Here is a 25,106-nt window from a genome sequence, read left to right as displayed (position 1 = left end):
GCAGCTCCTCCCAGGTGATCCAGGTCACACATGAGACCCCATTCCCGCCTTGGGCACTGCCTGCTGCTAATGGAACAATATCACCCTTAATTTTCACTATTTCTAAGATCAGACTTCTATTTTATGTTTATTATGGGGTTTGTCCAATGGCCAGGTTTGTAACATAACCTCCAATGGTAGGTTTGTGACATAACATCAAATAGAATTTTAGATGCTGGTTTCCAGTGAGACTTGATGGAGTTTTTTCATGGGTTTTCATGGAGTTGATCTTATTACATCCACCATTAGGCTGCATTCTGTAGGGAACACAAAATGATTCCTCTCCTCAATAAACCAGTCACCTAGTTGAGGATAAAGGGTGTTCAGAAAAGATTGTCGCAAAACAATTAGGGGCTAGATTCTGTGATCCATGTGAGATGCCAATGACATGATTCTGTGTAGGGACCAGCCCCACAGGGTCAGTGGGTCTCTCCCTGTGTGCAGTGACGAGAGAGTGTAGAAATAAAGACACAAGACAAAGAGATAAAAGAAAAGACAGCTGAGCCCGGGGGACCACTACCACCAATGCGCAGAGACCAGTAGTGGCCCCGAATGTCTGGCTGCGCTGTTATTTATTGGATACAAGGCAGAAGGGGCAGGGTAAAGAGTGTGAGTCACCTCCAATGATAGGTAAGGTCACGTGGGTCATGTGTCCACTGGACAGGGGGCCCTTCCCTGCCTGGCAGCCGAGGCAGAGAGAGAGAGGGAGAGAGAGAGAGACAGCTTATGCCGTTATTTCTGCATATCAGGGACTATTAGTACTTTCACTAATTTACTACTGCTATCTAGAAGGCAGAGCCAGGCATACAGGATGGAACATGAAGGCGGTCTAGGAGTGTGACCACTGAAGCACAGCATCACAGGGAGACGGTTAGGCCTCTGGATAACTGCGGGCGAGCCTGACTGATGTCAGGCCCTCCACAAGAGGTGGAGGAGCAGAGTCTTCTCTAAACTCCCCCGGGGAAAGGGAGACCCCCCCCCCCTTTCCCGGTCTGCTAAGTAGCGGGTGTTTTCCCTTGACACTTACGCTGCCACTGGACCACAGTCCACCTGGCAATGGGCGTCTTCCCAGAGGCTGGCGTCACTGCTAGACAAAGGAGCCCTCTGGTGGCCCTGTCTGGGCATAACAGAAGGCTCGCACTCTTGTCTTCTGGTCACACCTCACTATGTCCCCTCAGCTCCTATCTCTGTATGGCCTGGTTTTTCCTAGACTATGATTATAGAGCAAGGATTATTATAATATTGGAATAAAAAGTAATTGCTACAAACTAATGATTAATGATATTCATATATAATCATATCTAAGATCTATATCTGGTATAACTATTCTTGTTTTATATTTTATTATACTGGAACAGCTCGTGTCCTCTGTCTCTTGCCTCGGCGCCTGGGTGGCTTGCCGCCCACAATTCTGGAAAGGAGAAGGTGAGGTTGTGAGGGGCCCTGCAGAGCACAATGCCCTGGGGTGGGGAGCAGAGGGCCCCTGGTCTGGATCTGTCTCCCAGCTTCATTCCTCCCATTCGTGAAACAGTGGCTGCACCAGCCAGGAAGCATCTGAGACCACCTGATTCTCTGGACTAACAGCTGCTGAGGTTTGTGCTGTGAGCTGTAACACTGTGAGTGCCTAACAGTAACCATTTAGATCAGCACTAATGAAAATAAGCTTTTAAGATGGTGAAAATGTCTATATTTATGCTTTGCAAGGGTAGCCGTTATATGTCATATGTGGCTACTGAGCACTTGAAATGTAGTTAAAACAGCTAAGGATCTACATTGTTAATTTTAATTAATTCCAATATACATGTTTGTGGCTGGGCACTGCAAATGTTTGCATGTGAGACAGGGAAGTTTGAGATGGTAATAAACAGCAATGTCATCAGGACAACCAATCTGCTGAATGTTAAGCAGAGAGGATCCCAGGACCACTGCACCAAGCTGGGGTGAAAAAGGTGGAAAGAGCATGTGGATGGATCTTTGGAACCCTCCCAGGATTCTGCTGCTTCCAGGTGAATGATGTAAACTCTCTGTCTTGAAGACACTGAAATGGAAACTAGCAACTGGGGACCAGAGTGTTTCTCCTGGAATCTGAGGTGGAAACAGAACACAAATCTTCCCCAGTATTAATAATATCCCTCTCCGTAGGCTTCACAGCAGAGAGGTGCTGTCTGATCAAGTGGGAGGTGAATGCTGTGCTCCCTAATCAATAGTCTTTCTCAGTCCCATGGGACTCATGAACCCTGTCACATGCAGCCAGCGCAGTTGAAGCCGGAGCACCATGACCCAGAGGGCCAGAGCCCCATGTCCAGTGTCCAGCGTTGCCTCTGCCTTCGGTGATCCCACCCTACAGGACCCAGTGATGAAGGTACGAGTGGCAGGGAAGGGCTTTGGGGAGCCTGCCAACTAACAATAAGGGTGCAGACCTGGGCTTCCAGCTTCTGAGCAAGGGAACATTCTATGTCATAGGTGTGATCCAGGTCAAGGTGTTTGATAAAAGATATTACAATAAATTATATTCTTAAGGAAATAAAAACACGTAAGGCATCTGATTATTATAGGACTATTTGGGTTTTATACCACTAAAGTGGTAAAAATAAATTTTTCAATGTGCAGTGGTTTATCAGGAATCTCCCAGCCCCTGCCCTTCCCATGATGATTCCGTGGTCTTTGCAGGTCGTATGGTCACTTGGCGGCCTTCTTACCAATCAGATGCATCATCAGTACAACACCAAGATCTTCACTGATCAACATAAATTGAATAGCTTCAACCTCCAGATACCACATACCATTGTCTGATTTTTACGTAATTTATCAACTACTGAAAGTATTCTATTCCATTTCATTATGTAGTTATTGTTCTGTGCATGGCTCATTCCCCTACTGAATATCAGTACTTGGGATCAAAAATTGTCTTATTTACTTACATGCACTAAACATTAAATGATAGCATTTTTTGGTTCTGAAAATTCTGACATTAAGTTAAAATCCCATAAAAGCAACTATATGCTTCTTTTTCTAATTAGAAGAAATATGGTGCAGTCTCCTCAACTAAGGATATTAAACTACTTTTACAGTTGAAAATGATTAATTGGACATGGGAAAACATATTGACAAAAGTAACAAGCATTATTATGATGTTGAATAAACACAGTTTGCATGTAAAGTGTACAGTTATGATTAATTGTATTCAACACAGGAGGAAGAAAGACCCTCATAGTTGGTGGGGATTGCTGGATTGGTTGGTGATTCAGTCCTTGGAAGCAAGGGGGAGCTGATGAGTGATCTCAGGCAGGCATCCAATACCAGGACCTAATATGATTAATTACAGTGTTCTTTTCCTTAAGGTTTGATATTTTAAGCTGGTCCTGCTGGGGAAGCTTTGAGCACATTCACGGAATACGTGGAATAAAGATTAAAAACAGTATATTTCAAAATACTCTTTTTTTTTTTTTTTGAGACGGAGTCTGGCTCTGTCACCCAGGCTGGAGTGCAGTGGCGCGATCTCGGCTCACTGCAAGCTCCGCCTCCCGGGTTCACGCCATTCTCCTGCCTCAGCCTCTCCGAGTAGCTGGGACTACAGGCACCCGCCACCACGCCCGGCTAATTTTTTTGTATTTTTAGTAGAGACGGGGTTTCACCGTGGTCTCGATCTCCTGACCTCGTGATCCGCCCGCCTCGGCCTCCCAAAGTGCTGGGATTACAAGCGTGAGCCACCGCGCCCGGCCTCAAAATACTCTTAAACAGCTCACACACACCCAAAGAAAAGTATCTTATAAAATATCATACCTTCCTCACCCATTCTTGATATTTGGGTTTAACCCAACAGGCTCACAATTCGACTTTCTCCACATCGTGTTTTCCAACTTGAAACATCATGTGAAGGGAATTCGTGACTGTGTCTTCCTGAAACCAAAATGTAGACTATTATTTCTTGTCATATTTTTTCACTTTGGGGTAAAATATGTGTGGTATGAAAAAAATGGAATGGAAACTGATATAACGTTTTATGACCAAATATGATGAAAATCATTAATTTAAATGTCATTTACTGTGATGTCAGTCTGCATCACTAATGACTAGATTATATCCCCAAAGTGATTTTTGAATGCATAACTAAGTGCACAGCAAACAACGTCAAACAAATAGAACTGAGTTTGCATTAGAATCAACAAATATTAACAGTAGGATACTGGTCTCACACAGTTTGGATTTTGGATGAGAATGAAAGAGGAGACAGACAATGTTTCTGATGTGCAGAACAGAAATTCACTCTAAGGATCATGGGTGAAACTCCTGTACTTCGTATGTCAAGCAAGATATGAAATAAAATGTCCATTTAGTTTTACCACCTTCTTTGAGCTCCCGAAGCTACATTCTCTTACTTGGGAGTGCCTTGGTACACTCAACTTTTGGTGAAGCATTTATCATTGAAGAATTGAGGATTCTTGATTTCAACTTCTTTAGGCCTGGAGCCCTATTATGCTCCTAAAACTAGCAATAGAGATTCATTTCTTTTTGTACTTCAGATAAATATTATTTTGGAGACAGTCTTCTTTTCAAAAGCCCTAGCTGAATGTCTATATTTATATTACCTAAGGACCAGTTTCCATACATCAAAACCTAAATATCCATTGCTTCCTGAATTCTCTGTTGACTCCTACACTGATGAAAGTGAACCTTAATATTAATCTGACTTATAAAGCCTCAGGCTTCAGGGGACTTCTTTGGAAATATGATCACTGTGTCACTCGTTTGAACCCACACTAACTGACATCTGAGTTCATGGGCTCTTTTGTCACTACATCTCCAGGCCATCACCTATTCCTTTTCTAATCGTTACCCTTTAAAAACTATTTGTCATAAATGGTTACTATTTCTCTGAAGAAAAATCCAAAGTTTTTTTTCCAACTTGTAGAAAATAGTTTATGTAAGTCTATGGAAAGAAAATGGAGAGGTAATCTTCAACAATCGTTCACATAGTCTGAAAATGACTGTGGTTAAAGATGAAGCTATGAGACAGTGTCTCTTGGGTTTCAGCTGCTGGTGGGGCAGATGTCATGCTATTGAATGGATCATTGCCCCAGATGCACCTGCAATGATTAGAAGAACAGGGTATCCCCACTTTCTCTGTTCAGCCAGGCTGAGCTAGTTTTTGTTCTGCGTTGTAGCTCATTGTAAGGAGAACTATTGCTCTGCTGACAGTAATAAGTGGCAGCATCTTCAGCTTCCAGGAGGCTGATGGTGAGGGTGAAATCTGTCTCCGATCCACTGCCACTGAACCTCAAGGGGACCCCCGACATGGACTGGGATGCAAACTTGATGAGGAGCTTTGGAGCCTGATTTGGTTTCTGCTGGTGCCAGTGTAACTTACTGCTAATGCCGTGACTGGCCCGGCAGGTGTTGGTGACTTTCTCTCCCGGAGTCCCAGACAGAAAGGTTGGGGACTGGGTCAGCACAATATTACCCCTGGAGGCTGAAAACACACAGAAAACATTAGCATAACATAACTATACGTATATCAAAATCACCACTAATCTAGTTAGACAAGCAGGAAGAATACCCATTGCTTTTTATAAATTCACATTAAAAATCACGCTAAATTTCATAAGAGGCAGGGTTCTTGATGAAAAAAAAATCACTGATTGAAATAATAATCTCACTTTTATCTTTGTCCACATATTCTCACCCGGAACACAGAGCCGCAGAAACTCCAGGAGTTGTTATGGGGACAACATCTCGCTGCTTTTCACTCGTAAGTTATGCTTAAGCCACATCTCAGAGAAAAAAATCTCTTGTAGATACTGAGAGGCAGGACAACTTTAGATGTGAGAGGAGGGACACATGCAAATTATGAGGATGTCCTATTGGTTTAAATACACAGACATCACTGTTGCCAGGAGAGCGCCCTCCCGCCTCTTCCGTGAGTCTGAGACGCGCCCTCTGCTGGCACCTGCGGATGAGCGCAGCTGAGGCTCTGACAGGGCTTGACCAGACCCAGGGCCCAGCTGCAGAGTGAAGACAGAGTCCTTCGCTGTCTCTGGGAGGCTCTGCAGTTATCTGGGGTGAACAGGAGCTCACATCCTCAGTCTCCGCTCAGGGCTACATTAACTCTCGGGCTCTCTTTCACAATGTAGGCCGAAGAAACGTTGATCCTGTGGACCTTTGACAAAGCATCACTCCATACAGCGCTGTGTTGATGAGATCATGCAATAAGCAGAAAATTATATGAATTCTCAATATACAGTGAAGACACCTAAGGAACAGAAGATAAGATTCATCCTTACAAATTCAAGGGCCTGTCTCGTTGGGGAAGATATCAGGGATTTAGAGAAGGGGAGTGAGTCGTGCTGATCATTCCTTTCAAAGTAAGGACAAATAATTGCATCTTGCACCTCCAACCAATGAGAACAAACCACAGTGTTGGCAAGCCCTCCCTGGAGTGTTGTCACAACACATTCCACTCTTGGGTCTACTACACCATCTTGTTTATCAGCTTACTTGGAAGGCTGTCTGTTTGGAGTGGGCTCAGAGAATGAGAAGTTCTGTTGCAAGTTCTGGTTCTGATACAGGTGGCTCTGTTGCTTGGGCCGTGTGATCCAGCGCATTGCTTGGGTTAGATGCATCTGTATTAGATGAAGACACTGCCAGCTCCAAAAAAGAATCACATCGTCAATCTCTGGGGTTCTAGAGGACGACAGTGTAATGCACAGAAAGCAAACACACGAACAATTTTCTGTTTAAAATGTAGCTATCAGAATATCTCAGGGTATTCTAGTAGATGTGCACATAAGGAAATAAATAGCTATGTGACTAAGCTGCCCCTCATACATTGAGAATTTTAGTCTCAACAATTTATATGTCCAGGTGATGCTCAGAACTACTCAATGTTACAGTGAAGACTGTACTTTAGAATTGAGTGAAAGCAGATTCAGAGAGAGCATGCTTCACTTAGAATGACAGGTGCTCCAGTTTCCCATATAACTCTCATCTCTTATGCTAATGTTCAATGACCTCACGGATTTTCCCATTCAGCTAATTCCAGAGCAGAAAAACATAAAAACAAGAACAAACAAGCAAAACCAAAATGACAAAAAAGCTAGGCTTCTTCTTGAATGAATCTGCACCATACATTTGTGTAAATAAAAGTGAACTCCTCCCACACTACGGCCACAATCATGGGTGGCTGAAATTTTACCTGGAGTCAGAAGATAGTTGAGCAGGACACGTAGTAATCAAACTAATGTGGCTAGAAAAGGGTGAGTTAATTATATAGATGGATTCCTGGAAAGCTGGTTGGGCAACGTCTTAGAAAAAGAAGATTGGAAGATCAGATACAAGAAGCTCTAGAGAAGAGACATGTGAATGCACTCCTGTGAGTAGGAAATTATGCGTGCAGAATTTTGTTTATTGTATCAAAACAGCAGAGAACATCTGCCATAGGTGAGACATCAACCAACAATCCATACTCAAGACTCATCCACCTCTATACAGACTAACTGAATCTAGACTTTTCTCTTAACTCGCACAGTATTTGAATAATAAATTTTTATGCAAAGCAGCCACGGTTACCTGGAGTGCACATGGTCAACACATGAGCCATGACTTTCCATCACCATCTGCACCAGTGCTGATCCCACTATTGCCACTTCTGAGAATCTGATTCCCCACAGCAGAGACAAATACCATCAGAAATTTGGTGATAATTTGGGATATTAGATCACTTTCCCTGGAGGTGGCTGTAACACATTTGTACTAGGATTCTTCTGTATTCTAGATAAATGTTTGCCTTTTCTACTGACCTATAATTGATTATTACAGTGCTCAGAGTCTGTAGGTTTTATTGATATGGAAATCTTTCATAATCAGGGCACCAAAACGTGGGGAAAGAAACGAAATAATAGACACATGATCATGGCATCTATTGGTCCTATCAAATACTTCACCCAAAAAAGTCCATGTGGGTATGACATTCTACTGACTTCAGACATTCTCCTTCAATATATGCTGAATCTTTGAACTGATTACCATGTTAGCATAAAGCAATGGTTTAGAAAGCCCTAGGGCAAAAGCAGGAGCAAACTCTCTTATGATTCACAGGAACACAGCTGGGTTACATGGGTTCCCAGTCATGCAATTTTAGACCCTGCTGACCACAGGGCCTGATACACAGGAGTGGATGCCTTTACTTGTATCCTCAAGTAGAATATATAGAATATTCTAAAGTGAAACCTAAAGCTATGGTCATGCAGTGTTCCCCCATGCCAATACATGCAAGGGCAACCAAATAATTACCTATTTTAGCAAAGTTAAACAGTGAAGCTATCATGAAGTGATAGTTTTCTGTTCCTTATTTGTGACAGGAGTATGTCAGGGAATGTGTCTGGACTGAAAGACAGTGAAGAACACATGTCAAAATCAGGTGATGTTTAACCTCAAATTAATATAAAGTAATACTAGGAGTCATTAAAAGAAAACAGATAAAAGAAAACATACTTAAATAAATCCAAGACTGATATGTGACCCTTTGGCTCCAGCTCTTTGAGAAGACAACAGGCTCCAGGGCTCAACAAATGCATGCACATTTTTTTAGTTTTGTACCAGCAACATGTGTCACATGTACTCATTTTCTGTTTCAGACCTTAAGCTACAAATCACCCTTTTCAAAGTAACGCTAGCCATATATGGGAATCAAAGAGGATAATTTTAAATTATTAATGCCTGCTCTTACCCTTGCCTAGTTGATTAAAAATATTTAACTGGAATTCAGGCAGCCAAATGTTGAAAAATCTTCACAAGATATTTGCAGGTATAAGTAGGATAATCAACCACTGATTTAACCGGATCTCTGCCTCTGTTCAGTCCAGCAGCCACAGCATTGGCATGAACTGGGAGCTTGTTAGACATTCAAAATATCAGGCCCTACACCATAACACAGAATCCAAATGGTCCACATATCAATCAAAACGCATTCTTCATACTAGAAACCAGGAAAATCTCAACTGGAATAGGAAAAGGATATAATTAGATAGTAACTGATATGTACTATCTTAAAATTATCTTAAAATGATTTTAAAGCAACCATTGTAAAAATGCATCAAGGAATAATTGCAAACATAAAAGAAGGTAAAATTCTAAACTTAATTTAAACGGTAATATATTGACATCAACATATTGTGAGAAGCTAGGCATATAAAGGAAATACCATGACAACCAATTTAAAAATCACTATAAAAAGAGATAACAAAAAATTAGGTAAAATTAAAGTGAAATTGTAAAAATGTTCAAAAAACCCAAAGGAAGGCAGCAAAAAGAAAACAGAGAAGCAAAAACAGATACAGCAAAAAAGTAGAGTGCAGACTTAAATCTTAATATCTCAATAATTATTAATATATTAAATATGGAAATTATGAAATTAAATAAAAGACAGCAATTGATGAATCAAAAAGTAATGTCCCAACTGTATGCCGTCTATAAGACACTCACATCAAATATAACAGTATAAGTAGATTGAATATAAACGGAAAGAAAATGGTACACTATGCAAACATTAATAAAAAGAAAGAATCAGTAGCAAATGGTAATATCAGATAAAGTAGACTACAGAGCCAAAGAATGTTACCAGGGACAGAAGGTACATTACATAATGAAGAAAGTCATTTTGGAGAGAAGACAGAGCAGTTCTAAGTGCGTAGACACCAAGCAACAGAGCAATATAGTGCGTGTGGCAGAAATTAACAAAACATTTTTACTTGGAGATTTCAAAACCCCTTCTCAATCTTCAATAGGACAACTCGACAGAAAATCAGCAAGGATAGAGACGAACTCAACAATATCATCAACCCACAGGATCTAACTGACATTTATAGAACACTCCAACCCATAACAATAGAAGTTCACACTTTTTCTTCCAAGCGCCCACACAACATACGCCAAGATAGGACACATTCTGCCCACATAACCTCTCAACACATTTGCAATAATTAAAACCATAGTGTGTTCTCTGACCACAGCGGGAACAAACTAGAAATCGATATTGAAACCATAACCCCCAAATTTTCAGTTGTATGGGAACTAAACAACACTGTTCTTTCCACAGAACCGGCCTTTGGTTTGCTTGGTGTTCAGTGTTACTTTTTCTGTTTGCGGTTTTATTGATTTCTGCCCTAATATTTATTATTTATTTTGCTCATGTTCTACTTTAGATTTAAATTGCTCCTCTTTATGTAGTTTCAGGTGGAAGCTGAGATTATTGATTTTACGCCTTTTATTTTTTGAAAAACACTCATATGCATATGTTAATATATGTGATACACATGCATAAATATGTGCAGATGCAAATGCATACATGTGGTTTTAATACCATAAATTACCCTGTAAGGACTGCTGACCTATGAGTATTTTCTTTCCTCTGAGTTCACACTTCCCTCACTTGCAAACCTGGCCACTTAATCTGCATGTTCATTGGCGTTTCAATCTAGAAATGAGCAACAATAACAAACTCATTTTATTTTATCCCGATTTTCCTGGCCACTAATACATTTAATGTCACTAAATTACAATCTATCTAATAGATTAAGGCCAAAGCCTCCAGGTCAGTTCTAATCTGACTCTTCTCACATCAAGGACTGTAATTCTGCGAACTGATGCAGGAACAAAAAACCAAATACCACATGTTCTCACTTATATTTGGGAGCTAAACATGGGGTACCCATGGTCATAAAGATGGGAACACAGTTTTTAGCCTCTTTCTAGCTTTTCTTTGTTATTCCTAATACACATTTGTTGGTATTCTTCACATGGACTGAGGTTTTATTCATTTTTCTTTACAATTTTCCCTTCTTTATATGAGATCATTTCTATTGACTTGTTTTTCAGTTCACTGATACTCGTGTCATCTTAAATTGCTGATGAGTCTCCTTAATATATTTTTCAATTGAGTTGTTGTACCTTTCATTTCTTGGATTCCCAGTAGGTCTGTTTTCATAGTTTTGTCTCTGTTTGAGAGCCGCTATTTGTTTAACCATTGTCTTTACTCCCTTTTTAAGTCTTTTATAATAGGTTAAAATAATTATTTGAACATATATTGGATAAGGGTGGAGCACATAGACACCATGGAGATGGACCATAAGGCAGGGAGCTCAGAATTAGATTAGTTGAATTTGGAATCTCTTACTACATGATGCTCCGGTGAGATTTAATTATTTTCCATGTTTTATGTTTCTCATATTAGAGATAATTTCCATTTTTAAGATAGTAACTATGTATAGAAATTCAGCTTATCAATGTCTGGAAATTTCTAACAGAAAAATTGACGAAAAGATAGTTTTTCTTAGGCCCCCACACCAATCTCTGCCTGGGACCTGAATTTGTCTTTGAGACAGTGGAATCTGTGATGAGGTTTTGAGTTGGGCAGTGAAATCACGGCAGGGCAGGCTGTGCTCTGGGTGCTGTGGAGGACAGGAGGACACTCCTTCAGGGTCTCCAAAGCCACGGGCCACTGATCTGGGGAGAAACTGCAGTCATTTCACTTTCTCATACCCAGATGAGAGGACACCTTGATCTGTGTTCATCTGATGAACTCTAAAATCTGGACCATATTCTGAAGGTGTAGTTCACACTTCTTTTCTTTGCTACAGGGACTCTCTCACTGACATGTATTGTACTCTCTGCATAGGACAGTATGTGATACATACAACTTGTTTTCTGCTAAATACCCATCAATCATGTCATTTATGAGTCTTCCATAGGTGTTACCTGCCCTATGGCTATGGGGTCTCTCAAAAGAATGGTCCAGAGGTGGAGCTGTGAAAATGTAGCTGGATGAAAAGTGTAAGCTTCAAAATAGGATAAAGAAGTGGTGATAATAATAATATTCCAAATTAGTCTGGGCTCTTGGCTGTGATTACTGGTAAGGGGGAAACAGTCTAAGTTTGGTGTTTTTTTTTTTGTTTTTTGTTTTTTTTTTCGTTTTTTGTTTTTTTTTTCAATTGATAAAACAGCCAGAGTGAAGTTCACATATCTTGAATGTGCAACTGAATAAAGTTTATGTGTAATTCATTGTCCGGATGGAATGATAGAATATTTCACATTCCCTTGTGCTTCCCTCATGGACAATCTTTGTTGGTTTTCACCCCTCCCACCCAGCAAAATTAACTGTCTTTCTGACATCTAACATAATCATTTAGGTTTTCCTGTCTTGAGCTTCATATAAATAACATTAAGTGTATTTTTATCTTTTTAGACTTGGTATTGTTCCTTACTACTTTTGAGGCCTTCATTTCTTCCAGTGGACTCAAGGTCCTGTCTGATGTCATTTCCTGGGATTCTGAAGGATTTTCTCGCAAATGTCTTATAAGACATAGCTGCTATGAATCAATGTGTTTTGTTTATTAAATAATTTTTTGTTTTTTCTTTAGATTCAAAGGATATTTTCACTGGATATAGATTTCCTGGTTGTCTTTTTTTTTCCTTTCAGCATTTAAATATGTCATTTCACTGCTTCTATCCTCTATTGGTCTTGATGAAAACTTAGCCAATGGCTATGTTGTTGTGTCTCTGTATATAGTGTCTGCTTTCATTCTTGATGCAATGCAGATTTTCTTTTTGTCTTTCAACATTTTAATATAATGTGTTCAGTTATAAATTTCTATTGATTATCTAAAAGGATTTTATTGAATTTTTAGCTAAGAATATTTTGTATTAATTTTAAAAAGTTTTTGTCATTATTTCTCCAAATATTTTTTCAGCCACTTCCTCTGTTTCTCCTCCTTTGTGACTCTCATTGTACATTTGTTGGTATCTTTTACTTTGAGCTGTAAATCCCTGAGGTCTTCTACTATTTTTTCTAAACATTTTCTTTAGTCTCAATAATTTCTATTCCTCTATTTTTAAGTTAACTGATTGTTCTGCCATCTCAAATTGCTATTAGACCTAGCTAACAAATATTTAAATTGAGTTATTGTACTTTTCATTTCTAGAGTTTCCATTTGTCCATTTTTTAATACTTTCCATTTCTTTTCTTAAGGCCATCTTTGCTGCATCTTTTTTTTTTAATATTTTCTTTTTTCTCAATGATCATAGTTTTAAAAATAATTGTTTGAACATCTGCATATTAACTGCTTTGTAGTCTTTGCTAAAGTCAATATTTAGGACAAGTTAGAATCAGCTTTCATTGACTATTTTCTGTTGTTATTATTGTAGTTGCTTTATTTTTGTTCCTTCAATAGAGATCATACTTCTCTTTTTTTCCAGGATTTTTTAAATTGAAAACTGTACATTTTTGATAGTATATTATAGTACCTCTCTTTAGATTACTGGTTTTTTAAATTTAATTTAAATTTTTTTAGAAACAGGGTCTCACTCTGTCACCCAGGCTGGAACGTTGTGGTGTGATCATAGCTTGCTGCAGCCTCAACCTCTTGGGCTCCAGTGATCCTTCAGCTTCATTCTCCTGAGTAGCTAGGACTATAGGTGAATGCCACCACTCTCTGCTGTTTTTTTTTTTTTTTAATTTTTGTAAAGACAAGGGTGTCACTACTTTGCACAGCCTGGTCTCAAATTCCTGGCCTCAAGAGATCCTTCTGCATCAGCCTCTCAAAGTACTGGGAATACAAGGTTGATCCACCATGTCAGGCCTTGAATTTGTTTCATTTTTCTGAGCATTTTAAAATTTTCTTCTTAGTTACCTGTCTGAACCTACTGATAGTACCTGACTTATGGTAGTTGGAGTTATAATTTTTTGACTTTGAGATGGTGCGAAGTTGATATGCATTCAAGCAGAAATAGTACTTCTAGTATTCCTACGACTATTTACATAAGATATTCAACACTGTTGTAAGATAAGCTTTGTGTTAGATAATGTTGCCCAACTGTAAGCTAATGTGAGTGTTCTGAGCACATTTAAGATAGGATAGGTTGAGCTATAATATTGAGTGGATTAGATATATTAAATGTATTTTCAATGCGTGATATTGAAAAATTTGTATCTCACGTGGTGTTTGACCACTGATATCTCTGCTTTTTATTCTTAATATCAATCTTTAGTTTGAATTTATAGGAACTGCACATGTATCTGCATAGCTTAGTGGTCACCAATGATTTGAGAAGAAGTTTTGCTCAAATATCTGGAGCTTATAAATCTTTTTTTTTTTATATATATTTTTCTTTTATTATTATTATTATTATTATACTTTAGGTTTTATGGTACATGTGCGCAATGTGCAGGTAAGTTACATATGTATACATGTGCCATGCTGGTGCACTGCACCCACCAACTCGTCATCTAGCATTAGGTATATCTCCCAATGCTATCCCTCCCCCCTCCCCCCACCCCACAACAGTCCCCAGAGTGTGATGTTCCCCTTCCTGTGTCCATGTGTTCTCATTGTTCAATTCCCACCTATGAGTGAGAATATGCGGTGTTTGGTTTTTTGTTCTTGCGATAGTTTACTGAGAATGATGATTTCCAATTTCATCCATGTCCCTACAAAGGACGTGAACTCATCATTTTTTATGGCTGCATAGTATTCCATGGTGTATATGTGCCACATTTTCTTTTTTTTTTTTTTTTTTTTTTTTTAGTTTTTCTTTTTTATTTTTTTTCTTTATTTTTTATTATTATTATTATTATTATTATTATTATTATTATACTTTAGGCTCTATGGTACATGTGCGCAACGTGCAGGTAAGTTACATATGTATACATGTGCCATGCTGGTGTGCTGCACCCACCAACTCGTCATCTAGCATTAGGTATATCTCCCAATGCTATCCCTCCCCCCTCCCCCCACCCCACAACAGTCCCCGAAGTGTGATGTTCCCCTTCCTGTGTCCATGTGTTCTCATTGTTCAATTCTCACCTATGAGTGAGAATATGCGGTGTTTGGTTTTTTGTTCTTGCGATAGTTTACTGAGAATGATGATTTCCAATTTCATCCATGTCCCTACAAAGGACGTGAACTCATCATTTTTTATGGCTGCATAGTATTCCATGGTGTATATGTGCCACATTTTCTTAATCCAGTCTATCATTGTTGGACATTTGGGTTGGTTCCAAGTCTTTGCTATTGTGAATAATGCCGCAATAAACATACGTGTGCATGTGTCTTTATAGCAGCATGATTTATAGTCCTTTGGGTATATACCCAGTAATGGGATGGCTGGGTCAAATGGAATTTCTAGTTCTAGATCCCTGAGGAATCGCCACACTGACTTCCACAAGGGTTGAACTAGTTTACAGTCCCACCAACAGTGTAAAAGTGTTCCTATTTCTCCACATCCTCTCCAGCACCTGTTGTTTCCTGACTTTTTAATTATTGCCATTCTAACTGGTGTGAGATGGTATCTCATTGTGGTTTTGATTTGCATTTCTCTGATGGCCAGTGATGGTGAGCATTTTTTCATGTGTTTTTTGGCTGCATAAATGTCTTCTTTTGAGAAGTGTCTGTTCATGTCCTTTGCCCACTTTTTGATGGGGTTGTTTGTTTTTTTCTTGTAAATTTGTTGGAGTTCATTGTAGATTCTGGATATTAGCCCTTTGTCAGATGAGTAGGTTGCGAAAATTTTCTCCCATTTTGTAGGTTGCCTGTTCACTCTGATGGTAGTTTCCTTTGCTGTGCAGAAGCTCTTGAGTTTAATTAGATCCCATTTGTCAATTTTGGCTTTTGTTGCCATTGCTTTTGGAGTTTTAGACATGAAGTCCTTGCCCATGCCTATGTCCTGAATGGTATTGCCTAGGTTTTCTTCTAGGGTTTTTATGGTTTTAGGTCTAACATTTAAGTCTTTAATCCATCTTGAATTGATTTTTGTATAAGGTGTAAGGAAGGGATCCAGTTTCAGCTTTCTACATATGGCTAGCCAGTTTTCCCAGCACCATTTATTAAATAGGGAATCCTTTCCCCATTTCTTGTTTTTGTCAGGTTTGTCAAAGATCAGATAGTTGTAGATATGTGGCGTTATTTCTGAGGGCTCTGTTCTGTTCCATTGATCTATATCTCTGTTTTGGTACCAGTACCATGCTGTTTTGGTTACTGTAGCCTTGTAGTATAGTTTGAAGTCAGGTAGCGTGATGCCTCCAGCTTTGTTCTTTTGGCTTAGGATTGACTTGGCGATGCGGGCTCTTTTTTGGTTCCATATGAACTTTAAAGCAGTTTTTTCCAATTCTGTGAAGAAAGTCATTGGTAACTTGATGGGGATGGCATTGAATCTGTAAATTACCTTGGGAAGGATGGCCATTTTCATGATATTGATTCTTCCTACCCATGAGCATGGAATGTTCTTCCATTTGTTTGTATCCTCTTTTATTTCCTTGAGCAGTGGTTTGTAGTTCTCCTTGAAGAGGTCCTTCACATCCCTTGTAAGTTGGATTCCTAGGTATTTTATTCTCTTTGAAGCAATTGTGAATGGGAGCTCACTCATGATTTGGCTCTCTGTTTGTCTGTTATTGATGTATAAGAATGCTTGTGATTTTTGTACATTGATTTTGTATCCTGAGACTTTGCTGAAGTTGCTTATCAGCTCAAGGAGATTTTGGGCTGAGACAATGGGGTTTTCTAGATATACTATCATGTCATCTGCAAACAGGGACAATTTGACTTCCTCTTTTCCTAATTGAATACCCTTGATTTCCTTCTCTTGCCTAATTGCCCTGGCCAGAACTTCCAACACTATGTTGAATAGAAGTGGTGAGAGAGGGCATCCCTGTCTTGTGCCAGTTTTCAAAGGGAATGCTTCCAGTTTTTGCCCATTCAGTATGATATTGGCTGTGGGTTTGTCATAAATAGCTCTTATTATTTTGAGATACGTCCCATCAATACCTAATTTATTGAGAGTTTTTAGCATGAAGGGTTGTTGAATTTTGTCAAAGGCCTTTTCTGCATCTATTGAGATAATCATGTGGTTTTTGACTTTGGTTCTGTTTATATGCTGGATTACATTTATTGATTTGCGTATATTGAACCAGCCTTGCATCCCAGGGATGAAGCCCACTTGATCATGGTGGATAAGCTTTTTGATGTGCTGCTGGATTCTGTTTGCCAGTATTTTATTGAGGATTTTTGCATCAATGTTCATCAAGGATATTGGTCTAAAATTCTCTTTTTTTGTTGTGTCTCTGCCAGGCTTTGGTATCAGGATGATGCTGGCCTCATAAAATGAGTTAGGGAGGATTCCCTCTTTTTCTATTGATTGGAATAGTTTCAGAAGGAATGGTACCAGCTCCTCCTTGTACCTCTGGTAGAATTCGGCTGTGAACCCATCTGGTCCTGGACTTTTTTTGGTTGGTAAGCTATTGATTATTGCCACAATTTCAGATCCTGTTATTGGTCTATTCAGAGATTCAACTTCGTCCTGGTTTAGTCTTGGGAGGGTGTATGTGTTGAGGAATTTATCCATTTCTTCTAGATTTTCTAGTTTATTTGCGTAGAGGTGTTTGTAATATTCTCTGATGGTAGTTTGTATTTCTGTGGGATCAGTGGTGATATCCCCTTTATCATTTTTTATTGCATCTATTTGATTCTTCTCTCTTTTTTTCTTTATTAATCTTGCTAGTGGTCTATCAATTTTGTTGATCCTCTCAAAAAACCAGCTCCTGGATTCATTTATTTTTTGAAGGGTTTTTTGTGTCTCTATTTCCTTCAGTTCTGCTCTGATTTTAGTTATTTCTTGCCTTCTGCTAGCTTTTGAATGTGTTTGCTCTTGCTTTTCTAGTTCTTTTAATTGTGATGTTAGGGTGTCAATTTTGGATCTTTCCTGCTTTCTCTTGTGGGCATTTAGTGCTATAAATTTCCCTCTACACACTGCTTTGAATGCATCCCAGAGATTCTGGTATGTTGTGTCTTGGTTCCCGTTGGTTTCAAAGAACATCTTTATTTCTGCCTTCATTTCGTTATGTACCCAGTAGTCATTCAGGAGCAGGTTGTTCAGTTTCCACGTAGTTGAGCGGTTTTGAGTGAGATTCTTAATCCTGAGTTCTAGCTTGATTGCACTGTGATCTGAGAGATAGTTTGTTATAATTTCTGTTCTTTTACATTTATTGAGGAGAGCTTTACTTCCAAGTATATGGTCAATTTTGGAATAGGTGTGGTGTGGTGCTGAAAAAAATGTATATTCTGTTGATTTGGGGTGGAGAGTTCTGTAGATGTCTATTAGGTCTGCTTGGTGCAGAGCTGAGTTCAATTCCTGGGTATCCTTGTTGATTTTCTGTCTCGTTGATCTGTCTAATGTTGACAGTGGGGTGTTAAAGTCTCCCATTATTAATGTTTGGGAGTCTAAGTCTCTTTGTAGGTCACTCAGGACTTGCTTTATGAATCTGGGTGCTCCTGTATTGGGTGCATATATATTTAGGATAGTTAGCTCTTCTTGTTGAATTAATCCCTTTACCATTATGTAATGGCCTTCTTTGTCTCTTTTGATCTTTGTTGGTTTAAAGTATGCTTTATCAGAGACTAGGATTGCAACCCCTGCCTTTTTTTGTTTTCCATTTGCTTGGTAGATCTTCCTCCATCCTTTTATTTTGAGCCTATGTGTGTCTCTGCACGTGAGATGGGTTTCCTGAATACAGCACACTGATGGGTCTTGAGTCTTTATCCAATTTGCCAGTCTGTGTCTTTTAATTGGAGCATTTAGTCCATTTACATTTAAACTTAATATTATTATGTGTGAATCTGATCCTGTCATTATGACGTTAGCTGGTTATTTTGCTCATTAGTTGATGCAGTCCCTTCCTAGTCTCGATGGTCTTTACAATTCGGTATGATTTTGCAGTGGCTGGTACCGGTTGTGCCTTTCCATGTTTAGCGCTTCCTTCAGGAGCTCTTTTAGGGCAGGCCTGGTGGTGACAAAATCTCTTAGCATTTGCTTGTCTGTAAAGTATTTTATTTCTCCTTCACTTATGAAGCTTAGTTTGGCAGGATATGAAATTCTGGGTTGAAAATTCTTTTCTTTAAGAATGTTGAATATTGGCCCCCACTCTCTTCTGGCTTGTAGGGTTTCTGCCGAGAGATCCGCTGTTAGTCTGATGGGCTTCCCTTTGATGGTAACCCAACCTTTCTCTCTGGCTGCCCTTAATATTTTTTCCTTCATTTCAACTTTGGTGAATCTGACAATTATGTGTCTTGGAGTTGCTCTTCTCGAGGAGTATCTCTGTGGCGTTCTCTGTATTTCCTGAATCTGAATGTTGGCCTGTCTTGCTAGATTGGGGAAGTTCTCCTGGATAATATCCTGCAGAGTGTTTTCCAACTTGTTTCCATTCTCCCCGTCACTTTCAGGTACACCAATCAGACGTAGATTTGGTCTTTTCACATAGTCCCACATTTCTTGGAGGCTTTGCTCATTTCTTTTTATTCTTTTTTCTTTAAACTTCCCTTCTCGCTTCATTTCATTCATTTCATCTTCCAGGGCTGATACCCTTTCTTCCATTTGATCGCATCGGCTCCTGAGGCTTCTGCATTCTTCACGTAGTTCTCGAGCCTTGGTTTTCAGCTCCATCAGCTCCTTTAAGCACTTCTCTGTATTGGTTATTCTAGTTATACATTCTTCTAAATTTTTTTCAAAGTTTTCAACTTCTTTGCCTTTGGTTTGAATATCCTCCCGTAGCTCGGAGTAATTTGATCGTCTGAAGCCTTCTTCTCTCAGCTCGTCAAAGTCATTCTCCGTCCAGCTTTGTTCCGTTGCTGGTGAGGAACTGCGTTCCTTTGGAGGAGGAGAGGTGCTCTGCATTTTAGAGTTTCCAGTTTTTCTGCTCTGTTTTTTCCCCATCTTTGTGGTTTTATCTACTTTTGGTCTTTGATGATGGTGATGTACAGATGGGTTTTTGGTGTGGATGTCCTTTCTGCTAGTTTTCCTTCTAACAGACAGGACCCTCAGCTGCAGGTCTGTTGGAGTACCTGGCCGGCCGTGTGAGGTGTCAGTCTGCCCCTGCTGGGGGGTGCCTCCCAGTTAGGCTGCTCAGGTGTCAGGGGTCAGGGACCCACTTGAGGAGGCAGTCAGCCCGTTCTCAGATCTCCAGCTGTGTGCTGGGAGAACCACTGCTCTCCTCAAAGCTGTCAGACAGGGACATTTAAGTCTGCAGAGGTTACTGCTGTCTTTTTGTTTGTCTGTGCCCTGCCCCCAGAGGTGGAGCCTACAGAGGCAGGCAGGCCTCCTTGAGCTGTGGTGGGCTCCACCCAGTTCAAGCTTCCAGGCTGCTTTGTTTACCTAAGCGAGCCTGGGCAATGGCGGGCGCCCCTCCCCCAGCCTCGCTGCCGACTTGCTGTTTGATCTCAGACTGCTGTGCTAGCAATCAGCGAGACTCCGTGGGCGTAGGACCCTCTGAGCCAGGTGCGGGCTATACTCTCCTGGGGCACCGTTTCCTAAGCCCGTCGGAAAAACATAGTATTCGGGTGGGAGTGGCCCGACTTTCCAGGTGCCATCTGTCACCCCTGGAAAGGGAACTCCCTGACCCCTTGCGCTTCCCGAGTGAGGCAATGCCTCGCCCCTGCTTCGGCTGGCACACGGTGCGCTCACCCACTGACCTGCGCCCACTGTCTGGCACTCCCTAGTGAGATGAACACGGTACCTCAGATGGAAATGCAGAAATCACCCGTCTTCTGCGTCCTCGCGCTGGGAGCTGTAGACCGGAGCTGTTCCTATTCGGCCATCTTGGCTCCTCCCCCTATGTGCCACATTTTCTTAATCCAGTCTATCATTGTTGGACATTTGGGTTGGTTCCAAGTCTTTGCTATTGTGAATAATGCCGCAATAAACATACGTGTGCATGTGTCTTTATAGCAGCATGATTTGACAAACAGAGAGCCAAATCATGAGTGAACTCCCATTCACAATTGCTTCAAAGAGAATAAAATACCTAGGAATCCAACTTACAAGGGATGTGAAAGACCTCTTCAAGGAGAACTACAAACCACTGCTCAAGGAAATAAAAGAGGATACAAACAAATGGAAGAACATTCCATGCTCATGGGTAGGAAGAATCAATATCATGAAAATGGCCATCCTTCCCAAGGTAATTTACAGATTCAATGCCATCCCCATCAAGCTACCAATGACTTTCTTCACAGAATTGGAAAAAACTACTTTAAAGTTCATATGGAACCAAAAAAGAGCCCGCATCGCCAAGTCAATCCTAAGCCAAAAGAACAAAGCTGGAGGCATCACGCTACCTGACTTCAAACTATACTACAAGGCTACAGTAACCAAAACAGCATGGTACTGGTACCAAAACAGAGATATAGATCAATGGAACAGAACAGAGCCGTCAGAAATAATGCCACATATCTACAAGTATCTGATCTTTGACAAACCTGAGAAAAACAAGAAATGGGGAAAGGATTCCCTATTTAATAAATGGTGCTGGGAAAACTGGCTAGCCATATGTAGAAAGCTGAAACTGGATCCCTTCCTTACACCTTATACAAAAATCAATTCAAGATGGATTAAAGACTTAAATGTTAGACCTAAAACCATAAAAACCCTAGAAGAAAACCTAGGCAATACCATTCAGGACATAGGCATGGGCAAGGACTTCATGTCTAAAACACCAAAAGCAATGGCAACAAAAGCCAAAATTGACAAATGGGATCTAATTAAACTAAAGAGCTTCTGCACTGCAAAAGAAACTACCATCAGAGTGAACAGGCAACCTACAAAATGGGAGAAAATTTTCACAACCTACTCATCTGACAAAGGGCTAATATCCAGAATCTACAATGAACTCCAACAAATTTACAAGAAAAAAACAAACAACCCCATCAAAAAGTGGGCGAAGGACATGAACAGACACTTCTCAAAAGAAGACATTTATGCAGCCAAAAAACACATGAAAAAATGCTCACCATCACTGGCCATCAGAGAAATGCAAATCAAAACCACAATGAGATACCATCTCACACCAGTCAGAATGGCAATCATTAAAAAGTCAGGAAACAACAGGTGCTGGAGAGGATGTGGAGAAATAGGAACACTTTTACACTGTTGGTGGGACTGTAAACTAGTTCAACCCTTGTGGAAGTCAGTGTGGCGATTCCTCAGGGATCTAGAACTAGAAATTCCATTCGACCCAGCCATCCCATTACTGGGTATATACCCAAATGACTATAAATCATGGAGCTTATAAATCTATCTTCTGTCAATCCATCTGTGTGTAGTTTAAAAAGCACATGCAAAATGCAGCTAGTTTTTACCTCCCTCTGACTTTACTTTGCACCAGGCACTCCTGGGTCTCATCACTTGAATCTATAGCTTCTAAGTCACCAGGAATGTGTGCAGAGATTGTTTCAGCAATATGGCTCTATCTTATCCAGAAATCTGCTATTTACTGTCAGCAGATGTACTACTTGCCCCAAACAAGGCATCATCTTGCACTAGCAAAGCTGTGGGCTTTTTCTGTTCATTTTTTATGAAGTTCTCCATGTTTAGCTGGAAACACTGAAGAGTTTTACTCCACTCCTTGGCTTTACTCAAGTTGACCCCCTTTGGCAGCAAGCTGCTAGTTTTACTTGCTATGCTCATATTGGTAAAGCTCCAATTCTGTAATTCATGCTGACTGAGCTGGGGGTAGAAGGGTGCTGTTACAGGCAAAAGGCTACAGACTTTTTCTGTCCTTCCTCAAAACACTACTACTATTTTTTCTATAAAGAATATACATCTTTAATTATTTTATGCTTTGCTAATTTTCAGTGCTGAAATAGCTTTAATTTTTAGCTTTATATTTGTATGTGTGTTTGTTGTTTATTTTTGCAGAGAAGATGTATTAAACTCTTTGTGATACCATAAACAGAGATGCCATCTAAAATACATTTAAATGAACATAATAGCCACACTGAAGTGCAATAAGGTTAAGGACTAACACAAGTAATTTTGTATTTGAGAAACTGAACTCTGCACCCTCAGTTTAAAGAGAAATCAAGGTTTTCAAAATAGAGAATCCTGATCCCTAGATTTCACATTCATGAAGGAATGCACTGTCAATTTTTAAGTTGCCCTCTTAGAACTGAGCAAATTAGTGATTACACTCTACATAATGAGAGCTATGACTGTCTTTAATTGAGATGAGAATCAGACATAGGAAAAGGTGCAAAATAGGAGGAAACTTGCAGACTTATTTAAAAAACACCTTTTTCTTATATTTTTAGCTTCTTACGTGTTTGTACGAGTTTTAAATTTATTTGGAAATACTTTTAAACTTAAAATTTTAAAAATATAGCAAAGATGCTTTCCATATACTCCTCCTCCAGCTTGCTCTAATGTCAGCATCATGCATAACCTCAGTATAAGTATCACAACCGTGAGATGAACATAGATATAATGTTATTAGTTACCTCATTTAAAATCCCACATGGATTTCACTGATTTTCCCATTAATGCCATTTTTTATGTTACAAGATAAAATTCAGGTTTCCATATTTTATTTGGTTATCCTGTCCTTAATATCTTTAAATCTGTGACAGTTTTTCACTTTTGTTTCTCCTTCATGACCTTGAAACTTTTGAAATTTACTCACCAGTTATGTTGAACAATGTCCTCCCAATTGAGTTTGTGTGATGTTTACTATTGATTTAATTCACAGCATTAATTTTTGGCAAGAATAATACAGATAAGATGTATACTCAGTGCTTCCTATCAGAGGTTACATAATGTCAACATGTCTTATAGGTGGTAATAAATGAATATGATCAATGAAATCTCTTTTGGAAGGAAGTCTTGGAGAAAAATAATGAGAACAACTGCTTCTATCACCCTTTCTACTTGGTCATTTGCAGATGTCATTAGGAATAGTCTATTTCTTCCTTTTCTAATATGTACTTTCTTTTTACAAACTTTAATCGTTTTACAAACTACTGAATCTTAGAGAAAATTGAAGAAATAATTTAGTTCACTTTTAAATGGCAAATGTTTCCACAATAACCAATTGCCACTGAAATGTTGATAACCTGAAGAAAGAAAAAGAATGGGATTTATTCAGCCATGGTAGTATCTTCGCGTGAACAGCTTTTACAGAGTCAGCTATCTGGATAAATAAATAGAATTTTCTACTACTTAGAATGTTGCAGAATTCGAATGGAGCAGTGTGGCATGCACTGAGCTATCTCTACTAGGAAAGTTAAGAACCACTGTGGATACATAAGGATTCATAGTGTGAAACACTATTTCTGGAAACCTGGGATTCTGGTGCCTCAGTTGAAGAGAGTCCAAGAATCAAGTCCAAATTGTTCAAGGATTTTTTTTTAGAACCACAGAAAGTCCAAATAGAGCAGAGATGCTAAAACTGAGTGGCCACCGCATTAGCTGTCTGTAAAGGAAACAGCTGGTAAAATTTAGTAAACACTGATGGTCTTGTTGAGGTTTTTGTTTCATGTTGAATCACTGTGGGTTCCAGTTATTATACTGCTGACAGTAATAGACTGCAAAATCTTCAGGCTCCACGCTGCTGATGGTGAGAGTGAAGTCTGTCCCAGACCCACTGCCACTGAACCTGGCTGGGATGCCAGTGGCCCTGGTGGATGCACTATGGATAAGGAGCCTGGGAGCCTGCCCAGGTTTCTGCTGGTACCAGGCTAAGTAGTTGCTAACACTCTGACTGGCCCTGCAGGAGATGGTGGCTCTTTCCCCTGGAGACAAAGACAGGGTGGCTGGAGACTGTGTCATCACTATTTCTCCGGTGGTATCTGAGATTGGAAATAAAACAGAAATGCACTCATGTAATCTAGATCAAATCCACTGTCTTTGAGTAGAGCCAAAATTGTTGATCTATATTGAATTTTAATTATATTTCTTGCTGAGCAGAGGTGGCAGGAGTTTTCACTGATGTGCAAAACCACCTCATATTCCCCTCACCTGGGAGCCAGAGCAGCAGGAGGAAGAGAAGCTGTGCTGGGGCTTCCATGGTTCCCTCTGGGTCGTAACTGGGCAGTTCCTCCCCAGAGCTCTGACCCAGGCATTGATATGGGCTCTGGAAGGTAGGCAGCTGGGAGAGACATGCAAAGCAGCTGGGGTGGGAGCTGAGCTTCCAGCTGCAGAGACCACCTGCTTCTTCCTCTCTGCACTGAGCATCCTGCGCCTCCCTGGTTGTCAGTTCA

General features: G+C 39.9%; 1 protein-coding gene and 1 gene segment (V, D, J or C); both read right to left on the bottom strand.

Moving 5' to 3' along the window:
• Positions 1-25,106, bottom strand: part of LOC129026546 (immunoglobulin kappa light chain) — a 412,603-nt gene that overhangs the window by 96,741 nt on the left and 290,756 nt on the right. The gene's annotated exons all lie outside the window — the stretch shown is intronic.
• Positions 24,391-24,967, bottom strand: LOC129026674 (immunoglobulin kappa variable 3-11-like). The segment is given in 2 exon segments: positions 24,391-24,695; positions 24,865-24,967. Coding segments are annotated over 2 exon segments (354 nt in total).

Source organism: Pongo pygmaeus, chromosome 12 (genome assembly GCF_028885625.2).
Source record: "Pongo pygmaeus isolate AG05252 chromosome 12, NHGRI_mPonPyg2-v2.0_pri, whole genome shotgun sequence".
Taxonomy (NCBI): Eukaryota; Metazoa; Chordata; class Mammalia; order Primates; family Hominidae; genus Pongo; species Pongo pygmaeus.
The sequence above is the reverse complement of the archived record's forward strand: the minus strand, read 5'-3'. Positions and strand labels throughout refer to the sequence as shown.